This window comes from Setaria italica, chromosome VIII (genome assembly GCF_000263155.2).
Source record: "Setaria italica strain Yugu1 chromosome VIII, Setaria_italica_v2.0, whole genome shotgun sequence".
Taxonomy (NCBI): Eukaryota; Viridiplantae; Streptophyta; class Magnoliopsida; order Poales; family Poaceae; genus Setaria; species Setaria italica.
The window spans coordinates 39,214,116-39,240,201 of record NC_028457.1 but is presented as its reverse complement, the minus strand read 5'-3'; the positions used below and the strand labels follow the sequence as shown (position 1 = coordinate 39,240,201).

At 45.9% G+C, this 26,086-nt stretch overlaps 1 protein-coding gene across 2 annotated transcripts; it reads left to right on the top strand.

Annotated features, from left to right (window-relative positions):
- Positions 1–7,776: 7,776 nt before the first annotated feature.
- Positions 7,777–23,065, top strand: LOC105915009 (putative disease resistance RPP13-like protein 3). 2 transcript variants are annotated; one of them, XM_022829246.1, is made up of 3 exons: positions 7,779–8,589; positions 8,879–8,950; positions 20,471–23,065. In XM_022829246.1, the coding sequence occupies exons 1-3, from the start codon at positions 7,802–7,804 to the stop codon at positions 22,995–22,997; spliced, it is 3,387 nt and encodes a 1,128-aa protein (XP_022684981.1). In that variant the 5' UTR covers positions 7,779–7,801; the 3' UTR covers positions 22,998–23,065. The 2 variants fall into 2 exon arrangements, with proteins under 2 accessions (XP_012703746.2, XP_022684981.1); XM_012848292.2 differs by lacking the exon at positions 8,879–8,950 and having other exon boundaries at positions 7,777–8,589.
- Positions 23,066–26,086: the final 3,021 nt, after the last annotated feature.

Here is a 26,086-nt window from a genome sequence, read left to right as displayed (position 1 = left end):
AAAGCGTAGATCAATTTTACAAGATTGTTTTCTATGTTTAATTATGATTGGTGTACTTTTTTCTTACTTTTGCTCATGTTTGCTTGTATGTGCTCGTGTGACGTGTGTAGACGTTCAGCAGTTCGAGGGATTTGAAGATCAAGCCTTCGAGGAGTACGAACATGTCATGCCCGTAAAAATCTACCAAATTAAATCACTCGTTAAAAATGCATTCCAAAATTTTTCCGTCTGCTGAGCCCCGGCAAATCCTTTCCCTTCCGTTGGACCCGCCGTCCTAGCCCCGGCTCGTCAATCCTCTTTTTCCGCTCCCTGTAATTTTCGCCGCATGCCCATCCAATCCATCACGCGAGCCGTCTAAACCCCGCAACTTTCGCCGAGCTGCCCCTCTCCTTTTTCCCTTTTTCTTTTTCTCCCTCCCCTTCTCCTTCCTCCCTCCTCCTTTCTCTCTCTCTCCTTCCTTTTCTCCTGCCGCCCTCCTTTTTCTTGGCGTCTAGCACTTGGCTCCGGCACCCGCCCGTGCGCCTCAGGCCGTGCCGGCCGTGCCCGGCCCCACCAGCGCGAGGACCGTGCTCCCGGCCGCCCGCTCCCGGCCGCTCGCTTGTGCCTGCCGCGCGCTGGCCGCCGCCACCCGCACGCCCCTGCGCCTCGGGCCGCGCCGCGCCGAGCGCCCGGCCGCGCACGACCGCGCGCGCCTGGCCGCCTCGCCCCTCGCGCCACGCGCCCGGCCGCTTTGCTCGGCTCGCCCGCCCCTGCCCGTGCGCCCGAGCCGCACGTGTCGCGCCGGCGCCGCCGGCCGGTCTCCGCCCGTCCCCTCCCGGCGCGCTTCCCCATGAAGTCGCCGCCCCTGTGCTTCCTCGTCGACCACTCCGCCACGCCATCCACGAGCAAGCCCGCCCCGGCACGCCATCGGCCGGAAAAGTCCCAGCCACCATCATTACCACCGGCCGCCCCCCCTCGCTGGCCTATAAAAGGGGCAGCGCCCGGCTCTCCGCACCACCCACCGCCGCTAGTTCACCGCCGCACCTACCCTGCTCCCTCCCGTGCGCCCAACCGCCGCCTCCACCGTGCGCTGCCGCCTTCACCATTGCCGGCCGCCCGTCCTTCTACCTCCCAATCTCCAAGGTGAACGCCAAAATGGGACCTCCATGCCTCCCCCTCTCTTTCCCCACCGTCGGGACCCACCGCCGGCAAGGCTCGGCCGCCCGACCGGCCATCGTCGACCCCCCCTTTTTCCACTTCCTGTAACCGGCCAAAGGAAGAAGAAGCTCCTTCAATTTTGATCTACCCCTCTATTCTCATCTATTTACAATCCGGCCCTCCCACCTCTCTCAGAAAAAGTCTCGCAGATATGCCCTTCCACCTTTCGGAAATAATTACAAACAAGTCCCTGGTTCTCGCGGTTTAGTCCTAAACCCCATTTTAAAGCCCCTAATACTCCTTTAACCCGTCATTTCATGCGCCAAACTTCCTCCAATCGATCCCAAATTCGACCACAACCTCCTCTCATATATTTCCGCTGAGGCATATCCAAAGTTCATGAAAATACCCTTCCTACGTATTTTCCGTTCATATTTCCTGTTCGGAGCTCAACGGGTAAAACCTTTTTCCTTTTTATTTATTGTGTGCTCGTTTGTGTGTGCCGTAGATCGCGGAGTACCCGAGAAGGAGCGTGAGGAGGAGTTCGACCGCGAGCCCGAGCCCGAGGACCAGTACCGCGAGCAGGAGCTATTGGAAGGCTTTGAGAACGGCAAGTCCAATCTCACCCTTTGATGCATATTTAATACCCAGTTTTTCAGACACAACCTATTGGCCTGTTCTATAAAATGCATGTTGTTTTATCGCAAGACATGGTTGGATAGCCACCCCTTGATTGTTATGATTATTCCTTGTCATCCCATATTTCTCTCTAAATATGAGTTGCTCTGTTTAGATGATAAATACTGCTAGAATGCTTAGGAACTCATTATCCAAATTCAATCATGACTACATCTGTTTATTCGGAAAATTAAGGTGTGAGTGTGTTCAATTGAGGAGTTGGGTTTTCGGGTGTAAAGAAAGGTGGTGGATGAGATGGATGGGCGTTTCTTGTGTGGAATGCCGGATTGTTGAGCTCGTACCTTAGTGGTTGAGCAGAGTTGGGAGATATCCATCTTTTCATGGCTAAGGACCGAGTTGATGTGTCATCTTACCTAATTTCATCATCGTGCAACCACTTGACCGTTGTATGGGCAACGGCTTAGCATAAACCCCACTAGCTAAACTGCTAGGCTTCAGGTGTGCTGGTGAGCAACGGGAACCCTTGGAAAAGGACTAAGCTCTTGGTGACTTAGGTCCCGGTTTCAGCCCCGTGGATGGGTTGCTAACCCCTTGGGTGCTTCCGTGTTGACTAGTCAGTATTGGCTAAGGTGGGTAATGGCTTTGTTAGGATCCGTACCATCACTAAGGTGATCGTGATACGGTACCCTACTTGTGGGAAAAGTGTATAACCTCTGCAAAGTTAAAACCTTTCCGGGTAGCCGTGTCCACGGCATTGGACGAGTTACGGCTCGGTCACACAATTAGCTTTTGGGAGATGACTGGTTTTTATGGTGTGTGTTGGATTTTGGAAGTGTCCGACAGTTGTGCCGTGCGCTACGGCGGACGGGGAGTCTGGTAGCGATAAAACTTGGATTCTTTGTGTAGGATCAACCCCACTTGATATATCATTTATTAAAGAAAATGCTTTATGAAAATCCTTTTAAATGAAACCCTGTATATGTCATAAATCTAGCTTTATTGCAAATAAACCTTAACCATATTCTTGTTGAATCCTATGCATATTGTTGTTGTATCCCCCTCCGTGGATGGGGTTGGACTTGTTGAGTACTTTTGTACTCACCCTTGTGTTGTTGCTTCAGAGGAGGATCCGGACTTCGTCGCCGAGGACTTCGAGTAGGAGGTTGCGTCTGCACCCAACGCTGCCTGCGGTGTTGGCCCTTTTGCAGGATGCTTCCGCTGACGCATAGTTCCGATTGCAGCCCAGAGTCCGACTGGACTGCAACTTGAATTTGTATTGTTATCGCTTTAGTCTTGCTTTGGGTGTGGCTTGCCCGCCCGCTCCTTCGGGAGTTGTACGGTTTCTAAACTATCTGTTGAATAAATGTGTTATCAGCCTCCTGGGACTGATAATTGGATCACATTTAGTCTCTACTTATGTGGGGACGCTTTAGAACAGCAGGAGAAAGACCAAGAAGGCAAGTCGTGTCCTTGATCACTACTTTCTAGTCCTATACACCTTTACTTTCTCGTACTCAACATTTACGCTATGCACATGTTAAGATTAAATTGATGGGTCCCAATTAAGGTTCGCCTAGATTGAAATTACCTTTGCCTTGACCAACCGGGTTTACCTTTTATCTTGGCTAGCTCATGCTTAGTGCTTACTTGGTATATGGTGGTTTAACTGAACTCAATGTTTAATCTTGCTTTACTTCTGTTATACCTTTCATTAGTACAAGATCACAAGTGTTTAATCGGAACATGGAGAACCACCCAGGAAAATAGTGCTACCACAAGACTAAATGGCTCTGGTCTTGGCTGAATAATTAGAAACTCTAGTTTGGAGCGATCTTACCGAAAGAGCAAGAGGGGGAGACAGTAGTTGGAGTATAGCACTCGCTCTCTTGGGAAGTGGGCTTGGCTAAGACACTATACCACTAGGGGACTGCTATATACTGCGTTGATCATGAAACCTTAGCGGACCACTTCTTATTAGGGAATCTTTGTAAAGGCCTCATAGCATCCCTATGCAATCACACCTCGGAAGTGTGGTATGGTGCCTTACAAACACCGCATGGTTGGGTCCAAAGTTCTTTGAACTTTTACGCGACTTATGGGTAAAGATGTGCCACCTCTGCAGAGTGTAAAACTGATCGATCAGCCGTGCTCACGGTTAAGAGCGGCCTGGACCCTCACATGATAACACTATCGAAAGATGGACTTAAATTGTTGTCATTTCATGCATATGTTGTTTACTTTATTTATGCTCATGTTTAATTTCGGGTGGTATAAACTTGTACTTAGTTAATTGCTAATAAAACTTGACCAACTTAATTAAAAGTTGATGCTATTTAAGCCTTAGCCATACCTTGATTTGCCTTACACTACACTATTCCCCATGACTTGTTGAGTACCAACCATAAGTGTACTCACCCTTGCAAAACTGCTATTCAGACCAAGCTAATCTGGATGAGTACTTGCGCGACTTTGAGGAGTTCTAGGCGTACGGTTCTTCAGTCAGCTGCCTGTGGTGTCGTCGTCGTCTTTGGAGTTCCGCTGCGTAATAATTTAGGCTTTGTGTTTTATTGAGACTTTCGGTCATGTAATAATGTTTAATACTCCCTCTATTTGCTTTAGCGCTGTCTTTGTTATTCATTATTGTCATACATGTGTGTAACTTGATCCTGGCGCACATGTATTGAAAGCACTCGGTTTTGTCCTTAAAATCGGGTGTGACAAAGACTGATCAACATCAGCTCAAGGGGTAGAATTATTCTCATAAGCCTTTCATCGTGGTTGGATCTAACCACGAAAAAATGGAGAAGGGGCTGGACAAAATTATTCCATGATGGCAGCATCATCCCTACCTCAATACCGCCATCCGGAAATCTAATTGTCCATGTCATCATGCCAAGGAAGTTGCCGACGCCGTAGTTGCCACCATCATCTTCATTGGAGTCGCCATGGACAAAGAAATCCACCCTACCTCCTCACCGTTGCCGGAAAAGAGAAGGAGGAAATAAATATCCAATACCACGAACCGTCGCATTGAGAAACCTAAACCTTAAAACTGGAGTCGATCTACTAAAATCTATTAGAGAGATGGATCCTCACTCCCTCCAACCTCTGGAGAGATGCCGAAGGTGGGAAGGAAGGGGGACCAACGGTGGTGAGGTGGAGGGCCGGCAGCGGGATTGCGCTGCCGCCCGTGTCGCCCTTCGGGATGACGTGGGGGCGATTCGTTTTTCGCAGGGGTACGACTCGGAAGTGGATTATGTGCGGTTTTTGTTTCCTTGTAAGTGATGCAACACATTCTATGCCATCTCTCAGCAAGTGCAGATCGCAGCACAGTGCTCTAAGTGGGTGGGGGCCGGCGACTTCCCGTGGGCTGCGCGGTTAAGGTCTTCCCCATTCCCCGATCACGAATAAGTTTTTTGCCAAGCAACTATAGCTGCTTTCTTCCCTCTAGCAGCAAAAAGTTTTAGGTTCGGTCTTGGATCCACAGCTTAATTTAGTTGGCTAAATTTAACTAAATTTAGCTGCTATGGATCTAGACAGAACCCAACTAAAGTTTAGTTGGCTAAATATTCTTTTAGCTGGTTGAACCCAGCTAAAGTCAACTAAACTGACAAGAGACCAAATTGCCCCTCCACCTTCCTCGGAAAAGTTTACAAAGTGGGAGGAAAGGGTAGGATAGATAAATATCTCCTCAACTATTATTTATCTAGTGGATACAAATTCTTCTAGATAAACTTTAGCTAGCTAAAAACTAGCTAAACTTTAGTTGGGTGGATGCTCGTACTCACCAACTCTTACTTTATCGGTGAAAATACCCATACCCGCATGCGGGTACAACTCGTACCCGCTTGGGAATTTTGAGAGTATACCTACTATAAACTACTATAATCATAAATATAACACATATAAAAAGCATACATCGACAAAATTGAGTAAATAAAAAAGGCAATAGATAATTTTTAACCATTTAATAGTCTAATGGATCATGAAATTATTAGTTCGTTACCAATCTAAGTTACCTTCACTAACAAGTTGCAAGTTTATGAGTTTATCACATATTTTAGCTAGGTATATTTTACATATGTGTATGTGGGTATGGGTAGCATGTACCTGTATCCACATCCGCTTACCCGATGGTGGATGATTTTGTCGATTAGTACACCTGCGGGTAGAGATATCTTTCCATACCAGCCTTCTTATCAAGTAAAATCCATCGGACAAACCAAAATACCTTATATTTCAGGATTGAGGAAGTATGGTACAAGGCATACCATAGCAATTTCATAGGATAGGTAGGAATTCAATCCATTGTTCCAAAATACTTCATAGAAAAAATTTCTATAGGATCCGATTCCTCGAAATTCCTACACTTTTCCTTGGTTTTAGAGGGGATCCAAATTACTATGTATGATACGTAGGATAGGTAGGAATTCAATCCATTGTTCCAAAATACTTCATAGAAAAAATTTCTATAGGATCCGATTCCTCGAAATTCCTACACTTTTCCTTGGTTTTAGAGGGGATCCAAATTACTATGTATGATACGTTTTCGCAAGTGAATAAATGTTAGTACGTGTTTACATGAGTATCGCTTAAGAATATTTAGCGACTAAGAGAGCTTGCAGGTAAACTTTATCATTATTAAGTAGTAACTCTGTCCGTAATTTTTTCATAAATGTTTAAGTACTTATGTTTGTCAAAATTACAAACCCGTACGAAAATATTGACGGATGGTCCAGTATGTTTAATTAATGAACATATAAATTGTTGTCAGATGGGTTTCTTTGCATCGATAAAGAACACACATAGCCGAAAAAAGTTAAGCCAAATGAGAGGTCTGATCGGCAGGTACCGGTAACCATATGGATGGACTGTCTTCAACTACTCCCTCCTCCCAAATTCCAAGCTATTGCAATTTTTTTGAGAGTCAAAGCATCTCAAGTTTTACCAAATTTATACAATAAAGTGCTGACATTTATTATACCAAATAAGTACTATTAGATTATTCATTAAATATATTTTCATAGTATATCTATTCGGTACCATAAACCTTTATAATCCTTTTTATAATTTTGGTCAAATATAAAATGGTTGGACTCTCCAAGAAAGTTTGAATGACCTACAATTTGAAACGGATGGAGTACATGGCATTAATGCAGCACATGCTTTTTTTTAGATCAAAGGAAGAATTGTATTAAATCAAAGCTGAGTACATCATGTCACACACAGCACTCTCGAAGAAAATAAAATTACATTTAAGAACAATCAAGTAAAATCAATTAGATAAGGAGGAAATAAAACTCCAATACCACGAACCGTGGCATGGAGAAATCTAAACCCTAAAATTGAACTTGATCTACTAAAATCTATTAGAGCGTAGAGAGATGGATCCCTACTCCTTCCGACCTCTAGCGAGATGCCGAAGGTGGGAAGGGAGCGGGAGCAACGGTGGTGGAGGCGGAGGGCCGGCGGCGGGATTGTGGTGCCATCCGTGTCGCCCTTCGGGACAACGTGGGGGCGATCCATTTTCCCGGGGGAGGGGTTTGCGACTCGGAAGCGGATTATGCGCGAGGACGACATGGGTGATTCCCTGGGGGTGCGACTTGGAAGCGGGTTATGCGCGGTTTTGTTTCCTTGTTAATGCTGCAGCACATGCTATGCCATCTCTCAGCGAGTGCAGATCGCAGCACAGTGCTCTAAGTGGTTGGGGGCCGGCGACTTGTCTCGGTGGCCGCGCGGTCACTATGGACCACCGGCACCCTGTCGTCCTCCATTAATTCCATGTGCCATTATTGCCTTGTGCAGTGCAGAGGAGCGTGGTAGACGAAAGGAAGGATTATAATAATTTTTTCCCACGAACTTCGTGAATCATACCAAAAGATAAATTATTACCATTACTCCTCCATGGTTGGTGGGATGCTGAAAGTCATAGCAAGAGAGATGGCCAATCATCGGAAGCAATAATCCTTCAGTCAGAGAGAGTGCTCCACTACACAGAAAGCCTGCTCCTGCCATTCGCTTGTGCATGGAGAGTCCGGGAGAGATGGACGAGCGGTTTGCCCCCGTAACCGCGGCGACCGGGGCGTTGGGGCCGGTCCTGGTGAAGCTCTCTGCTTTGCTGGGTGATGAGTACAAACTACACGAGAAGACCCGGGGAGACATCATGTTCATCAAATCCGAGCTCGAGCCAGTTCACCATCTCCTGTGGAAGTTATGGGGGAAGTTGGATCTTGATGCGGCATGCAAGAACTGGATGACAGAGGCCCGAGAGCTGTCCTACGACATGGAGGACGACATCGACGACTTCACTCTCGGTTTGGAGCGTGGTGACGGCAGCTTCATCCAGCGGGAAGCCACAGACAGCCCTTTCAAGGAATTCATGGAAAGAGTCAAAGATGTATCGAAGAAGTGCGGCAAGATGCAGAAGATTGGCGACGCCATCTGCAACCGTAGCAAGCTGACCACCGACCCTCGAGCTCACTTCCTCCACAAGGATGCATCGGAGCTTGTGGGCATGGAAGAAAAGAAGGCGGAGGTCATCCAGTTGCTTCAGAAGCACGAAATGGTATGCATTCTTGGACCTGGAGGGATGGGCAAAACAACTCTTGCAGATCTGGTGTATCAGACAATAGTAGGAGATGAATTCCAATGCCGGGCTTTCGTGTCCGTGCACCCAAGTCCTAACATGACGGAGATTCTGGGTACCATCCTCAGCCAAGTAACAGATGGTGCAATGTCTGCTGGCAGTGGCACCGAACCTGCAGCCCAACAAAATATCGTCACCGACATATCAATTTCCCTCTCTGACAAGAGGTACGACCTCTCCATTCTCACTCTACTTCATTCCTGATTGTGTTCCTAAGTACTCCGTGTGTGTTATTCTACTATATTGAACAAATCATACTATGTTAGGAAATTGGAACGCTAGTTCCAAAACCCATACTATTTTGAACAAATCATATTATTTTGCATTATTTTTTGAGAATCCATATAGATAATAATTGAACTTTGTAAAATGCCTATAATTTAGCATTTATAAGCGACCGATGTGGCATTATTGACCAATTCAATTCAAATTTCCTAATTTTCTTTCTGCTAGCAGTGGCACTGAACCGCCTGCAGCCGAGCAAAATGATTTCATCAAACGCATATCAAATTTCCTCTCTGACAAGAGGTATGTCGTCTCCATTCCCACTCTACTTCCTGATTCCGTTCTTAAATACCACGTATGTATTTGTTAGTGTACTATTCTGAACAAAATCATATTATGTTTGCAACGCTAGTTCCACAACCAGTGCGTCCGCTCATATTTGCATTATTTTGGAAAATCCAGAGACAATTGAACTTTGTGAAATGCATATAATTTAACAATAATTCAGAGCTGACCAATATGGCACTATTGACCAAGTGTTCGATCAAACATCTTTGTTTTTATCAGTTGTACCATGTTATTTTTATTTGCTCCTATATGATTATGTGAAGGTTTTATGGAGTACTCAATTAATATTTGCTAGACCATTAACCTTTTTGCTAGGTACTCCATAAAACATGTGAATCCCAGCCATCAATTTGAATAAAACATGCAATTAGATAATTATAATAATATGAAAAAAGGTCGGCAAACTCGTGGGCAATCTCGCTCACGGAGGTGTAAGGCCTTGTTTGGAGAGGGGTGCTAAACTTTAGCAGCTCACTTTTTAGCACCTTTTAGCACTTGGGCTCCAAAACAGGGGTGCTAAAAAAGGTGTGGTAAAGTTTAGCACCCCAATTTTCTTTAGCACACCCAAAGAGGTGCTAAAAGGTGCTAATGGGTGCTAAAAGTGGTCCCAAGCCTATTTTTTCCCCTGCTGCCCCCCTCTCTCCTCTCCTCTCTCTCCTTCCCGCCACCTGCCTCTTCCGCCTGCCTGTCACACCCGATTTTAAGGACAAAATCGAGTGCATTAAATACATGTATGCCAGGATCAAGTTACACACATGTACGACATGAGCGAATATCAAAGACAGTGCCATAACGAAATAAAGAGAGTATTAACCATTATTACATGACCGAAAGTCTCAAATAAACCACAAAGCCTAAATTATTACGTAGCGGAACTCCAAAGACGACGATGACACCACAGGCAGCTGACTGAAGAACCGTATGCCTAGAACTCCTCAAAGTCGTCAAAGTACTCCACCGGATTATCTTGGTCTGAACAACGGTTTTGCAAGGGTGAGTACACTTATGGTTGGTACTCAACAAGTCGTGGGGAATAGTGTAGTGTAAGGCAAATCAAGGTATGGCTAAGGCTTAATTAGCATAAGCTTTTAGTTAAGTCGGTCAAGTTTTATTAGCAATTAACTAAGTATAAGTTTATACCACCCGAAATTAGACATGAGCATAAATAAAGTAAACAACATATGCATAAGATGACAACAATTTAAGTCCAACTTTCAATAGTATTATCATGTGAGGGTCCAGGTCGCTCTTAACTGTGAGCACGACTGATTGATCAGTTTTACACTCTGCAGAGGAGGCACATCTTTACCCACAAGTCACGTAAAAGTTTAAAAGAACTTTGGACCCAACCATGCGGTGTTTGCAATGCACCATACCACACTTCCGAGGTGTGATTGCATAGGGACGCTATGAGGCCTTTACAAAGATTCGCTAGCAATGTGGTAACCCGCTAAGGTTTCAGGTCGAAGCAGAACATAGCGGTCCCCTAGTGGGTATAGTGTCTTAGCAAAGCCCACTTCCCCCGAGAGCGAGTGCTATATCCCATCAACGCCTCCCCTCTTGCCCTTTCGGTAAGATTACCCCAGACTAGAGTTTCTAATTATTCAGCCAAGACCAGAGCCATTTAGTCTTGTGGTAGCACTGTTTTCCTGGGTGGTTCTCCATGTTCCAATTAAACACTTATGATCTTGTATTAATGAAAAGTATAACAGAAGTAAAGCAAGACTAAATATTGAGTTCAGTTAAACCACCCTATACCAAGTAAGCACTAAGCATGAGCTACCCAAGATAAAAGTAAACCCGGTTGGTTAAGGCAAAGGTAATTTCAATCTAGGTGAACCTTAATTGGGAACCCTCAATTTAATCTTAACATGTGCATAGCATAATAGTTGAGTACGAGAAAGTAAAGGTGTATAGGACTAAAAAGTAGTGATCAAGGACATGACTTGCCTTCTTGGCCTTGCTCCTACTGTTCTTACTCCTCGAAGGCTTGATCTTCAAATCCCTCCAACTGTTGAACATCTACACGCGTCACACGAGCACATACAAGCAAACATGGGCATAAAGTAAGAAACAGTACACCAATCACAATTAAACAGAGGAAACAAGCTTGTAAAATTTATCTACGCTTTGAAATGAACACGTGCATATAAAGAACAAGAAAAACGAAGTTAAGATGCAAAAGTTATGATTAAAACAAGATCCAGGGGCTTTCTGCGAGAAAAACAAAACTTCTAGGGTCAAACTACGAAAAACCGAGGACCTATACGTAGTCATGCGTATAAACCGAAGGTTTAACGCACAAAAACTCCAAAATGGATGGCGGGTTGATTTTTAGAAAACTCAGGGCTTAATCCGAAAAATACGAGGGCAGATCTGTAAATATTTTCAACGCGATCTGGACCACGGGTTGATTTGTGGAAAAGGCGAGGGCTTATGTGCAAAAGAACAGTGGCGCGGCGCGGTTGCCCGGTACGCGATCTGGTTGACCTGCTGTGAGCCATCGGATCTGGATCCGACGGTCGCGGTCATCGGCGATAGCACGGCGGCGGCGGAAAATGCAGCAGGCGGCAGGGTCACCGGAGTTAGCCAAAATGGCGCTCCGGGGCTCGGTTTCGCGCGCAGAAAACGCCAGAAGCAGGAGAAAAGCACGACGATCTCGTTTTGGTGGTTCATGATGACCGAGGCTCATCGGAGGGCGGTGCTTGGCAGCGGAGAAGTGGCGGCGGCGCTGGAGCTCGCGGCGGCTAGGGTTTCGGGTGCTGGCGTGGGGTGCTCGAGGCCAGGAGGGAGCGGCGACTTAAATAGGTGCGGATGGCGGCGGCTTGCACGTCAAGGGATAAGGGGTGATCGCATTCAAATCGGCCGGGAAGGCGGCTCCCGCGCGGAGATCTCGCGCGGCTGTTGCCGGCGGGCAGGAGTCCGGCCGGAGGTGGGAGACGACGGCGGGGCCCACCTGTCGGTGGCCACGGGTGGAAGGCGGGCTGGCGTGGCTGTTGGGCTCGCACAGTTTCGTGGGTCGGCGGAGGAAAAAAGGGAGCGGGCGAGCAGGGAGAGAAGCTGGGCTAGCGAGGGGAAAGTGGAGTGGGCCGGAGGAGCTAGTGGTGCTGGGCTACCGGAAGAGAAGGAGGCGCTGGGCCGAAAGAAAGAAGGAAGGGGTAGGAGAAGAGTGCGGCCCAAGAGAAGAAAGAAAAAGAAAAAAAAGAAAAGGATAGAAGGAAAGGTTTTGAAAATTGGAAATTGAATTTGAAATTCAAATTTGATTCAAACACAATCAACCAAAATTATGCAGTAGCATGAATGCACAATAAACTCCTATGGTGAATTAATTTAATTGGTATAAAATGAAAATTAATATGCCTAAGAATTTAAATGACATCCTAATTTGAGCAAATTTTAGTGAATTTAAACTCTTGAAAATTTTGGGTGTTACACTGCCCCGCTGCCTCTGCCTGCCGTGCCTCCGCCGCCCGCCCCCGCTGCCTCCGCTGGCCCTGCCTCCACTGCCCGGCCTTGTCGCCTCCGCCGGCGTGCCACGCCACCTCCGCCAGCCCCGCCTCCTCAGCCCGTCCCGCCAGCTTTGCTGGCGTGCCACGCCGCCTCCGCTGGCCCCGCCTCCTCCGCGCGACCCGCGCCGCCACCACCTCACGGGCAGCCGCCGGCTTGGGATCCGACCAGCGCCGCCTCGCCGTCTCCGCCACCAGCCTCCTCCGGGCACCCCTGCTACCTCCGTCGGCTGCCCCCACTGCCTCCGCTAGCAATGCTGGGCCCCACCAGCAATGCGGGGCCCCGCCACCTTCGTTGGCCCCGCCTCCAACGCCCGCCTCCGCCTGGCCCCGCCTCCTCTGCCCGGCGCACGGATCTGGAGGGGGCGCGAGGGAGGAGCGGGGAGGGAGGTGGCGGCGGTGGTGGCGGGAGGGAATGGAGGCGCAGTAGCTCGCAGGGGTAAAGGAGATGAGGAAAAGGAGGAGGAAAAAAAGGAGAGGAATGAAGAGGAGTAATAAATGAGGGCAATGTAGTCATTTCTCATCAAAGGTGCTAAACTTTAGCACAGTATCCAAACAGCCTCAAGTGATAAACTTTAGCACTCCATTTGAGGGTAAATGCTAAAGTTTAGCACTGTGTATCCAAACAGGGTCTAAGTGTCATTTATCTAAAAGAATTGGACCTGTCACGTGTATGTAACGATTAAAATATGCATGTAATGCAACTTATTTCCAAATACAAATTGGATCTATCATGTGTCATTATGACCCCGTTTGGAGCTGCTTATTTGCCGCTTCTACTTATTTTTAAGCTGTGTAGCCTGCCAAACGTGCAGCTTCTCATCGACTTATAATGGAAGCACTTCTTCCATTATAACGTCAAACTCGAAAAGCTCAGAAGCTGACCGCATCTGGCTTGTTGGCTTCCCACCCCCCCCCCCCCACCCCACCCCAAACCTTTCCTTCCCTACCTGAGCTGCTCCCGTGCGCGCACCACCGACGAGCATGCCGTCCTCCGCCCCGAGATAGTGTCGCTCGCAGCTTTGGAGCTCAGCACCGTCGAGCGTGCTGCCCTCCGCCCTGAGCTAACACCGCCGCCTGTCTTCCTCCTCGAGATCTGCCAATGAGCGTGCCGTAGTCTTCCTCCCAGAGCTCCACCGATGAGCTGCTGCCCCCGACCTTCGCCGGTGAGCACGCTGCAGTCTTCCTCCCGGAGCTCCACCGACGAGCTGTTGCACGTGAGCTCCGTAGGCGAGCGCGCCACTCGCCACCCCCAAGCTTGATGCCATTCCCAGCCCCGACCTCACGCCGCCTGCGGAGGTCACAAGATGATCCATCAAAAAACAAGATGATCCATCACGATGATCCATCAAAAAACAAAACCCACGGTGCCAACTCTATCATGTCAACAGATTTATCACGATGTTGAACGATGAAATCGGCTACAGCCTGCGCCTTTACTGCCTTAACGGACCTATATCGTAAGTCAAATTCAGTTAACGCCAAAATCCATTTGGACATCCTTTCTTTCATGATAGGAGCTGACAACATATATTTGGAAAAAGTCCATTTTACTCCCCTCACTTATCCACTTTATCCGCTTAACCTCCTGAATAAAATTTAGGCTCTCACCTTACTCCCCTAAACTATTTCATTTGGTCCAATCTACCAAATAATCTGATTTCTCTTTTTTCTTTCTCCATGTATGAGTTGAATTTTGAGTTCAAATTTTGTGAGCAGATGTAAAACACAATCCCTTATGTAAAAAAATTATACTAAGAATTTTTCATAGTTATTTTCATATGTTAGAAATATTTAATACGAAATTGATCTTAGATATACAAAATTATAAAAAAAGTAATCATAAAGAATTTCTAAAGTATTTTTCTAACAAAAAAGAGAAATCTAATTAGTGTGTAGATTGAACCAAATGAAATAGTTCAGGAGAGTAAAGTGAACCTAAATTTTGCTTAGGGGTTAAGCGGAGAAAGTAAATAGGTGAGGGGGAGTAAAATGGACTTTTTCCCAGATATTTTACTACATGGGCTTTGCATACCACCATGCACTCAGATGTCAACAGATAATGGCCTAATTTCATGCATGAAAAATACAAGCACAAACATAATTTCTCAATGGGAGGATACCTGGTTTCTGCATCCAAAAACCTTCTGCTCAAATAAAAGACAACCCGCTCCTGATAAGTACAACTTGAATGGCCGATCCTGTGTGCAGCACAATCAGAACCGGTGGTGATTTAAATTTTTCTTAATTTCATCCAGTACTGCTTATTGCTTTTCTCGCCACACAAATTCTTGATCAGGCTTTATCTTCAACAGGGGCATAAATGGCTCGATGCGTGTTGATAGACTGGATATAAATATCCTGATGAAGTTAATTTTCCCAACCAGAGACTGCAACTCGGTCTTATTTGTTGGAGGAACAGCAATATTAATAGCTTTGATACTCATTTGACCACCTTCAATTCCTCTTTCACGCACCATAAAACCTAAAAATTCCCCAGCCGATACACCGAAAGCACACTTATTTGGATTCATCTTTAAACCATGCTACCTTGTGAAGTCCAGTGTTTCACGTAGATCGGCCAGATGTCCTTCTGGGGTCTTAGATTTGACTACCACGTCATCGATTTAGATCTCCACCACTGTACCAATGAGCTTATGGAAAATGTAATTCATTGCTGGTTGATAAGTTGCACTAGCATTCTTTAAGCCATAAGTCATGACCACCCATTCATACAACCCAAGAGCCCCTAGGCACCAAAACACAGTCTTTGAGATAACTTCTTCTGCCATCAATATCTGATTATACCCTACGTTCCCATCCATGAAACTCAAGATCTTATGACCTGATGCTGAATCAACCATTGTATCTGCAACTGGCATTGGGTACTGATCCTTTGCTGTAGCTTTATTCACATTCTGGAAATCCACACAAGCTCTAAGTTTTCCATTTTTCTTGATGACAAGCATGATATTGGACACCCATTCTGCATATCGGCACAGCCTAATAAACTTGGCCTCATACAATCTTGTAATTTCAGCTTTGATCGCTTCAAGTAATTTTGGCTTAAATCTCCTTGCAAGTTGCTTGAAAGGCCGATGGCACGATTTGATTGGTAGCCGATGCTCCACGATCGTTCAGCTTAATCCTAGCATCTCATAACACTCCCAAGCAAAGCAATCGTTGTACTCTTTCAACAGCTCTACTAATTTTTTCTTATACTAAGGACTTAATTTAGAACTTATAAACGTCAGCCTTGGCATATCACCTGGGCCTATATCAACTTCTTCTAGTAGGTCAGCTGATGTAAATCCTTGTCCTAACTTCCCATCTATATCATCAGTTGCAGCATCCATTAGGACTCCCTCCGATAAGCCGAGTATTGATATCGACCAAGTAATAAGGCTATTTGTCCCACTGGGCGTGCCAAGAGCGTGTTGATGCAAAATCTAGGATTCAGACTCTGCGTTGAATAACACGTGAAGACCTGGAAGATTTGCTTAACTCCAGTGCAGGCTCCAAATTAGCTCCCAAATATGCGTGGCGTGCCAGTCAATTTGACTTGCAATTGATAAGGAAAACATAAAATTCCTGAGTCGATAGGCGGCTAAGCCTTCAAACTCATGGATAGGCGTTCTTTGAATAAACACCGATAAGATATGTTAAATGTAATCATGCGGTGTAAGTAAAAAAGATAACATTAGTGGCATGTGCCATCAGCTATATGAGCCGACGGTCTAAGATAGACCTAAGTAAAACAACTGCCATTAAGAAATAACTTGTCTATTACATTCTAGTTAATTAGACTGTTGGAGCTAATCAATGTCATGAGCCGATGGATCGGACAACATGGCAACGCAGGGCATTAACTCGCTCTTTCTGGTTTAAAAGACTAGAAAGCAATAACAAGGCCTCGCGCACATGGCCATTGGCTCGATGGCATCGGACTGCTACGGGAATGATGGATCAGACCCAACCAAGACAGCATCGGGCTCCACAGCAGGAGTCTCATACTAAAGATCTATTGGCTGGTAATGCAAGGGGTGAGGGTAAAGATTTATTGGATCTATTAAAAATAAAGCAATAAAGGCATGCAAAGCAAATTAGCCAATACGATCAGATAACTAGTGAGCGCTTAGAAACAACTAGGAAGTCGATGCGGAACAAACCTAATTAGATCTAAGCAACCCGATAACTGTGAGCATTTGATGCAATTAAGAGATCGATGCGATGCAACTTAATGAAACAAAACAACTCAATAACTATGAGCACTTCAAAGACAATCAAGAGGTCGAAACGATGCAACCTTATTCAATTGTTGGTAACTCGATAACTAGCCTTACGCTAAGAGATTAGAATCTCAGACTTAACCGAGAAAGTTCTGATACAAGTAACATAATGACCGGGTGATGGTACTTACAAGCTCGCTTGAGATCGAAGCTGGTGCAGCCCTGCACGCAAGAAGAAACTCACCAATTCTATTCTACGTATACTCCTAAGATTTGGCGGGGGGTGCCAAAAAGGAAGAACTGTTGTGTTGACTGATTGTTGATTATTAGATTACAATGCCTTGGGCTTATATTTATACCCTAGCATGTACCAAATCCTAGTCGATTACGACAATGACTATTACAATTAATCCAAAAACTAAAACTGAGTTAACTAAGATACATCTCCATGCTCCTTCGCTTATCTAGTGGAGTCGGTTCTGCTTCGATCTTCTTTGCCCGTATCGGCTTCGGAACTCTGTCCTCTGTGGTTCACTCTAGTAAAAAAAAAGTGTCAACATGCGTCCAACACACCCGTCTCTCCTACCATAACCCCTTCCCCGACCCTATCTCCTCCCGCCATCCGCGACACGTGTCGCCGCCGCTGTCGCGCTGGTGCCACGGAACCCCTGCTGGATAAGCTCGGTTAAGGCTCACCACAGCGTCCCCAGGCTATAAATAGCCCCGGCACTCCTCACTGCTCCCTCGCCCTTCCCCCTCCACCTTAATCCCCTCTTGCCGAACTTAGAAACTATGTCACGCCACCCCTACCCGCCGCCGCGCTCTACTCCCTAGATCCGAGCTGGTTCGAAGTCAGGGATTGCCGCGTGGCAGTAGCCACCCCTCCCCGAGCGTCGCAGCAGCCTCGCTGGCTACTCCCCGCGAGCTCCACCGCCGCTGCTCAGGCCACCGCTGCTACTCATCATCGTTCCCTCTCCCGGTCCTTGTGCTGCTCACATACGTAACTGAGGTACTCCCCCATCCTCCCTAGGTTGTTGTCCAGCCTCTGCTGCCCCTATTATCCTCTCCCCTATCTACCGTGCCATTGCACGAACTCCGACGAGCTCTAGACTCGCCGCCGGCCACTCCCTGATCTCCACACCACCTTCCCTAGCCTCGCCATGGCCCCCTCTAGCACCCCGGCTACTTTTTGACCTGGCCCAAACTCTACCTTACCTGGCACAGCTTGCCATGGCAAGCGGCTTTGCCCTGTGCGATGGTTCGGCATCACAGCCCAAGCAACGCCACCCCTTCTCCCCCCTTCCCTGCTCCCAGTCCACAAGGACCGCAGGCACGCGCCCCCAGTCCACCACATGGACCACCAGTCCACAGCACAACCCGACCATGCCAGCCCCACGCGGACCCCCTTTGCCACGTCGCAATCTGGCCCACTTGTCAACCCCTACTCTCTTTCCTTCTCATCTTTGCTATGGCCACTCGGGTTCTTGTACCCCAAACTTCACTTCACCGTGATAAAAATTACCAAACATTTACCAAAAATATTAGAGATGATTCTAAACCCATCCATACCTTGTTTACCCAAATCCCACACCAAAAACTCCCCCGAGCAAACTCTCATCCTTTCCAAAAATAGAAAAGCCTATATTTCATGTGACCAAAAATAGGAAACCATTCCAATAAACTCTAGAAAATCCTACAAAATTCTAGAAAATCACCCAAGCCTTCTAATCCCTAATTCTACTCTTTTAACTCATGTTTGATGTATTGCCATGTTTGCTCGATTGATTTCTTATAACTATGATTATGTAGAATTCGATAATACCGGGAACGAGTTTGATGACCTGGACTAGGAAGAGGAAGTTCTGAACGAACAAGACTTTGAAGAAGGCAAGTCCCACGCATTAGCATCCCTTGAATCCCAAGTTTTATAAATAAAATGAGCCAAGATAATAACATGGACTTTCCATTCAAAACCTTGCATAATATTTTCTCTACGCTGCTAAGTTATTCCTAAATAATTCAAGCCCTCCTTGATACCATAAACCTAGGATGCAATAGAAATGCTTAGGAACTACTTATGGAGTCATTCACAAGTTTACAAAATACCAAAAGGTTTGCGTGCTTTTAAAATTAGATAAAATAACTAACAAGTCTAGCAACCAAATTAGGCTAGACATGAGAGTAAGAGGGTAGCCTCGATGGAGGATCCTATCCAAAAAGCTTACTCTGGTCATATAAGGACCGGTTCATGGGCAAGTCTATCTGGTGAATCGTACAACCACACGCGTTGAAAAGGTACAAACCTCGAGAGTAGCTATCTATGTGAGGCCTCGATTCGCATCCCACCAGTTGAACTTAGTGAACCACCCCAAGGGGCCACGGTGGGCAATGGGTAGACTGGAACATGACCTTCACTTTGTCCTAGGTCTGGTGGACATGGGTCATAGGTTGAGGTCTAGAGTGGCCTGATCGTATTGTATACCACATTTATGATGCATCTGCTTTCTTGGAATGTATCTGGATAGCCGAGGCTCACAGATATGAGCCCACTTGGTCAAAGCTCGCATAGATTAGTCATAACATTGTTTTTATGAAAAATCTTGTGTATCGGACCTTGGTCCGAGGAATTGTTTCTAAATAAGGCAAAGTTGGCTCAAGAAGTCCCTTACGGATCCTGATGCTAAATAAAATACGGGACCGGAAGGGATGTAGTTTCCCCCTTCCACGACCAACAAACTATTGCTAAATGTCCTATATTCCTTTTAATTGCTATAACCTTTCACCCCGCATAAAAATGGCTTTTTGGCAAATATCAAACCAGAGCCCTCCATGAAAAAACAGCATGAAATAACTCTACGACAGTGGGATTTGCTGAGTACTCTACTTGCTTTACTGATTTCTTTCTATTGAGGAGGAAATCATTGTTGAAGGTGATGAGGATCTTGGAGATCAACCTTAGGAGCAAGTTGCCTGTGGACTTGGGAATACTACATAGAACTCTGTTGTATTGCTACCCTGAGGCTACCCTTAGTGGATGCACTTTGTTTCTCTTTTGTAACCTTATGTAAAATGTCAATAAAAGCTGTATGAAGCCAGGGAATGATATGAATGACATTCGGGGTCTCTTTTAGGGTTGGCCCCTACACTATCTGTCGTGACTTGACAAATCTAGATTTTGACTTCCCAATTCATTCTTGCCTACTAATATTGCAAGAAAATCATAGGTGGTACATGTTAGTTTGAAAACCTAGCTTTTGGTGTAATCTAATTCCAATCCATCACTTTGTTTGTTACTAAAATCTGGCAAGACGATACATTTCATTTTTTGTTATTGTAAGGAAAATTTCCAAATTACTTCCATCAAGTATGCCCACAGTCCTGATAACCCCTAAACTATTTTTGTTCACTTTACACCTACAACTATGTTAATTGGTCCAATTTACCCCTTAGCAAGACAAATCTTATAAGTTTATGGGGGTTATCTAGACTTCGGCCATACTTGAAGGGAGTAATTTGAACTTTTCCGTTATTGCAATAGCATGAAAAGTTGTTTTAGCACGCAACTTAGTACCAAGATGTCATCTATGAAGGAACTATGTTTGGTTGTAGATTATTTTAAAAAATTGGTTACCAATAATTATTTGTGTAGATACATTATAATGTTTTGTGTCAAAATGTAATGAATTTCATTATTTGTGTAGATACATTATAATGTATTGTGTCTTGTTTTTCTTTTGTAGGTACCTGGTCATAATTGATGACATTTGGCGCTGGGAAGAATGGGAAGTCATCCGTAAGGCTCTTCCCAAGGATAATCTGGGCTGTAAAATAATCATGACGACCCGGGTCAGGAGTATAGCTGAGAAATGTGAAACTGAACAACGCGCAGGTGTGTACGAACAGAAGTTTGGTCGTGCGGAAGCTGAAAGACTATCAGCTATGAGACTGAGCAAATCTGTCGAGGGGCTGTCAACTTTCAGCTATGAGATTGCGGATTTGTCCACTGAGATTGCGGATATGTGCGACAGTCCACCATTTGATTTTTGTCCGCTAGCAGTAATCTGTTTGTCGTCAGCATGGGCAGAGAGCCACCATGTGCAAGGTGATGATGAGGAATTTTATTGGGCAAGACACGTTCTGTATGATGGATTTCTGATCACTCCATCCTTGAAACCACTGGTCCAGAGTCTATGCCTTGGTTTCGACGATCTTCCCGTTCAGCTGAGGACTTGCTTGCTATACTGTACCATATGTCCTTCGATGGGTTATACGGGAGGCTTGGTGAGAAAGTGGGTTGCTGAAGGATTTGTTTCGCAAGTTGAAATAGCAGAAGCTTACTTTGACAAGCTTGTCTCCAGGAATCTGTTGGAGCGGGAACAGGATTTTTACTACTTAATTCACCCCATTATCTTAGCCTTCCTCGTGTGCAAAGCAAAGGAAGATAATTTTATTGCTTACCATTGGGGCGATATGCCAAACTCCTCGCATGCCAAACAGATCCGTCGTCTTTCTCTCGGAACGGATCGCTGTCCAGATGAGGATGTGCTGTCTCATACTCGCTCCCTTGTTGTTTGTGGTAAGCAATCCCAGCTGGATGGTGTCCCCTTCAAGGCGTTCAAAAAGCTGCGAGTGCTACAAATAGATGAAAGCAGTGGTCGTCTAGAATATCGTCATCTGGTGGATATATGTGGGCTGATCTCGCTCAAGTGTCTGGATCTTATGCAGTGCCGTGATATCACAGAGCTCCCACGGGAGATTGGGAAACTGCAGAATCTGGAGACCCTGTACGTGGGAGGTACATGGATTCGTGAACTACCAACGGAGATTGAGAGACTGCAGAATCTGGAGACCCTGTGCGTGGTAGGTATATCGATTAGAAAACTACCAACGGAAATTGGGAAACTGCAGCACTTAGAGACTCTGAATGTATGTGGCACAAAGGTCACGGAGCTGCCTACGTGGATCGAGAAATTGCAATCTTTGAAGACTCTGGATGTAGGTTGCACAAATGTCACGGAGCTGCCTACGTGTATCGAGAAATTGCAATCTTTGAAGAATCTGTATGTACAGTACACAAAGGTCAAGGAGCTACCAAGGGAAATCAAGAACCTTGAGCGCTTGGAGACTCTGGATGTAAGTGGCACAGAGGTCACGGAGCTGCCTACGTGGATCGAGAAATTGCAATCTTTGAAGACTCTGAATGTAAGCTGGACACCGGTGACAGAGTTGCCCAAGGAAATCGGGAAACTGCAGCATCTGAGGACTCTGGACATAAGTGGTTCTAAGGTACGAGAGATATCCTGCAGTAAAGACCCGAATCCGTTATTAAGTGTGGTTGTTGATACAAACATAAATAGGTTATCTGTTCAAGTGGAGAAGTTGATGTTGCAAAGTGGTTGTGAAGATGTTATTATGTCGCAAAGGGATGACCTATCCATCCTCATCCTCTTTAACCATTTCGGCTCGAAGTGTGAAGTCCTACCAGTTCGGATGCTTAGAGTTGCCGGGAGACACATGAAAGTCCCGCAGTGGGTCAAGCAAGACTTGTGCAATGTCTGCTCCTTAGATATCAGGCTCTGCAAACTGGTGCACGAAGACCTCGAGTTTCTGAAGACGCAGATGCCCAACCTGCAGGCTCTCCAACTCAGGTTCGAGGTCCTCCCACGGGAGCCGGTTGCCATCACTGATGGAGGGTTCTCAAAGCTAGAGACGTTCTACGTTGATTGCCGTCTGCCACGGGTGATCACCTTCGGGGAAGGAGCGATGCCGAAGCTGAAACATCTTGAGTTCAAGTTCTACACAGGCACAGTAAGTCAAGACTACTACATGGGCATCAAGCATCTCGACAGTCTTGAGAAGGTCGTGTTCCGATGCTCCGGGTACTATAGAAGTGACAGTCCGGGCATCCGCGAGGCAATTGATGTACTGAGAAATGAAGTCGCGGAGCACCCCAACATGATCACCCTTTGGGTCAATAACATGGAATGTAAGGTTTTCCGCAGCGGTGAATTTGAAGAATGGGAAAAAGAAATTGAGAAAAGGGAAAAAGAAGTTGAGAAAAAGCGGAAACAAAAACGCATTGAGGAACGTCTTCGACTATCGACGGCAGCAGAGGGGCGAGCTCAGCGGGACAAAAACAACGCAAGGGCTGGAATTGAAAAGGAAATTCAAGAAAGGAAACGCAATCTTGAAATCAGGGTACAACGATTGGCGGTAACAGAGCACTACTATAACTTTTTATCAAAGTCGGGCCTTCCTTCTCCATGACTCTATGTGACATTATCTGTACGCACACTTGATTATGATTATTTTTCCAGTTTAGTTTCTCTTCGTCACATGCAGTCCAAGCTTGCACCATGCATGCGCACACTGAACATTCCTAGCAACTAATCCATCCAATCATTCCAACATTTTTTCAGATAAAAGTTGCCATATGAGTATGATTCACGCTAGTAATCCAGTTCTGTTAATTATTTGCTTCCGTATTAAATAGAGTTTTAGAATATTTAAAGCTCATTAAGTAATAAACTAAGGAAAGAAAAAACCGAAGTGAATTTATTTAACACTTGGAAGCTGTTCTAAGAGGGATAGAGGGACAATAAATAACTTACATTTAAATTATGTATTTCCAAATATGTAGCACTTGATCTTGTAAATATTAGTAAAATGGGACCTTTACACTATACCTTATATAGTGTGCTTGACATTCAAAGTTCAAACGCTATTTTATTGAGATGCTCCCAAGTAGGTATATTTAACTAGAACCCTAAGCGGGATATAAGCCTACTTTGAAATTAAAAATTTCAAAATATAATGCACTTGCATTGCGCATGTTACTAAAATGGAACGTCCGCACCGTATGCACCGTGCATGCCGAGTTTCGTAGAATTTAATGTTGAAATACTATTTTATTTAGATGGTCAAATTGGATAAATTGAATTGTACATGCCACTCATCACCGAGGCAAGTTGGCGTGGCAGAATCATGTTCTTGTGCCGCATGTGTTGGCGTGACAAGAGGAGTTCATGTCATCTCCCCTTGTCAGCATGGCAGGCTCATCACACCAATGCATATTGCGTGATAGTGTTATCTTGTTGTGACACACGGACTGACACGATCAAAAGTGTCACGGGATGAAAATATTATTAAAAATGTTAAAATTAAAAAATGGCTTATGTTTGGTTTTGCTCTAGGCATGGCTGCAATGTGCGAATCCTATCTGTTGTTGGAGGGATTGGATGAGATAAGGAGTTGAAACAGGCCAAAATAAGTTATCCTATGAAGCGGGCCTGGGCCTGGGCCTGGCCATCTCCGTCTGAGTGAACAGGGCCGCGTGCCAGTCTAAGAATGAAACTCTCTCCGCATGGGGTCGCAGAAGAAGATGACGCGTGCGGCCGCGTTTATGCTTTTCTGTTTTGCATATTTACCTCATCAAAGTACTGTGTACTGATCCATATAAGCAAGCTAGTACGTTGCACCTGAAATACTAATCTAATAAAAAAAGACAGCGCAATCAGATAATTAAGCACTTTGGTTAATCGGAGTGGGTCTATCGATTATTCGATTTGAAAGATGGCGCTCCTCGAGGAAAGCATGACCGGATTATACCTAGCATCCTGCACTGCAATCATCACGAGTGGAAGGGAAAATGGTGGTGCAGATGCTGATGCAGAGCACTCTGCCTTGACATGGAATGGGAGAGAGCTGAGCTCCCGTCTCGGATTAGTTCTCTTCTCCCTGTACAAGAGGTGTACAGGTTCCTTGGAGCTTTGGTAGCTCGCCGGCAAGTCTTTGACCCTCCAACTTGGTGTGGAGCGGTGTCGACGACCTTGTGCGGCGGACAGGGAGACCCCCTTCCTTTGTGGAGAAGCTCTTTAGTGGAGATGGCATCAAGGTGACCGAGGCACTTGGCGTGAGCCTTTGTGGCAAGACAAGGGGTACCTTGGGAGGAACTTGGTGATCGGAAAATAATACTCTTGTGTGAGTGCTTCAACAACGTAGATTAATGGTAGCTTAGTGCGTACCGATATCACGGGATAAATCATTGTGTCAAGAGTTTTCTTTCTCTCATCCCCTCCTTACGTTTCCGCATTTCATACTTGCAACTTGTGTGCCTTTACTTTACAAGAGTAATATCTTGATAGGATTGGCTATAGGTTGCAAAACTTGTTTTAGGATGAGCATCTCATGCTAGATCAACCGTAGCTTGCACATCTAGATAACGTGCTCCAGTCTATGTTTTGATGCAATGTAGTGGAAGCAGTTAAGGTATTAAGTTGCCTAATTCACCCCCTCCCCTCTTAGGTTACGAGCACTGATTCCTTTCAATAATAAATCTACTTGTGGTGGGCGCCCACGTTGGGCCGGCCCATCTAAACAATATGCCCCCACATAGGGGAACAGTTTTTTCATCTGCCCATCCACTGCTCGATGCCTCCATGGGCACAGAGGCGATCGAATCAGGCAGCAGAGGTGCCTCTGGTCGCCATGCGTGCCCTCACCGGCACCGCCAAGCTCAACTGGCTGCTATCCCCGGCGCCGCCACTGCCGCTGCGGACCGGTCAAAGCACTAGAGCAGACGGTATGCCGTCCTTGCCTCTTATCTATACCTATTATTAAAGAGAGGATATTTCTTCCAACCGTCATTGTCATTTTGCAAAAAAAAAAGCCCTTAAATTTGTGATAATCAACCCGCAGTTCAAATTCTGAAGAGAGGGGGACTCGGATGGAAAAAGGAGGGAAGGCAGGAGGTTAAAGGAGAAAAAGTTCTCTGCCGCTGCCCTTCCTTGGACGCTGCCCGAGCGGAGCCGTGCAGGCCCAGGCAGCCGGCGCAGGCGCGGAGCAGGAGCTGCAGCAGTGAGCAAGGGTGCGCGAGGACAAGCTCCGTTCGTCGACAAGGAGCAGCTCGAGCCAGAGCATCCCCATGCACAACAAGGTTCGCTTTCTCTTTTTTTCCCCAACCCGCTACTTAATCTACTATAGGCACGAGCGGATCTACTACTACAGGTCCCCTTAACCTCCTCGATCTAAGTATCCCCGATCTACTAAACTGATCCCTGCTAGTTTGGGAGAGGTTGGATTTTTGAAGGCGATTTAAGTATCTGTACCTCTGGGGTTAATTGTTGTTAGGTTGGGGGAATTTTTGTAGAATGGACGGGGAACTTTAGGCTCTCGTCTATTGTCCAGTTAATCAAGGTTCCAACATAGACTATAAGCGGACCATGGAACTGAGATTCATCAGAAAACTAGGCCCTGCGGATTGGTGGTTTCTACTGAGGAGTTGGGCTAATGTATCAAAACCTTGTTGTTTTAGCGATTTGTCTAATACTGTACCTGATAAATTAAGGTGGTTAGGG

Bases quoted from the DNA above. Each gene is read 5' to 3' on its own strand.
- LOC105915009 (XM_022829246.1), top strand. From the start codon at position 7,802: ATGGAGAGTCCGGGAGAGATGGACGAGCGGTTTGCCCCCGTAACCGCG. The intron at 8,590-8,878 runs GTACGACCTCTC...TTCTGCTAGCAG, and splicing joins ATTTCCCTCTCTGACAAGAG to TGGCACTGAACCGCCTGCAG. The intron at 8,951-20,470 runs GTATGTCGTCTC...TTTCTTTTGTAG, and splicing joins AATTTCCTCTCTGACAAGAG to GTACCTGGTCATAATTGATG.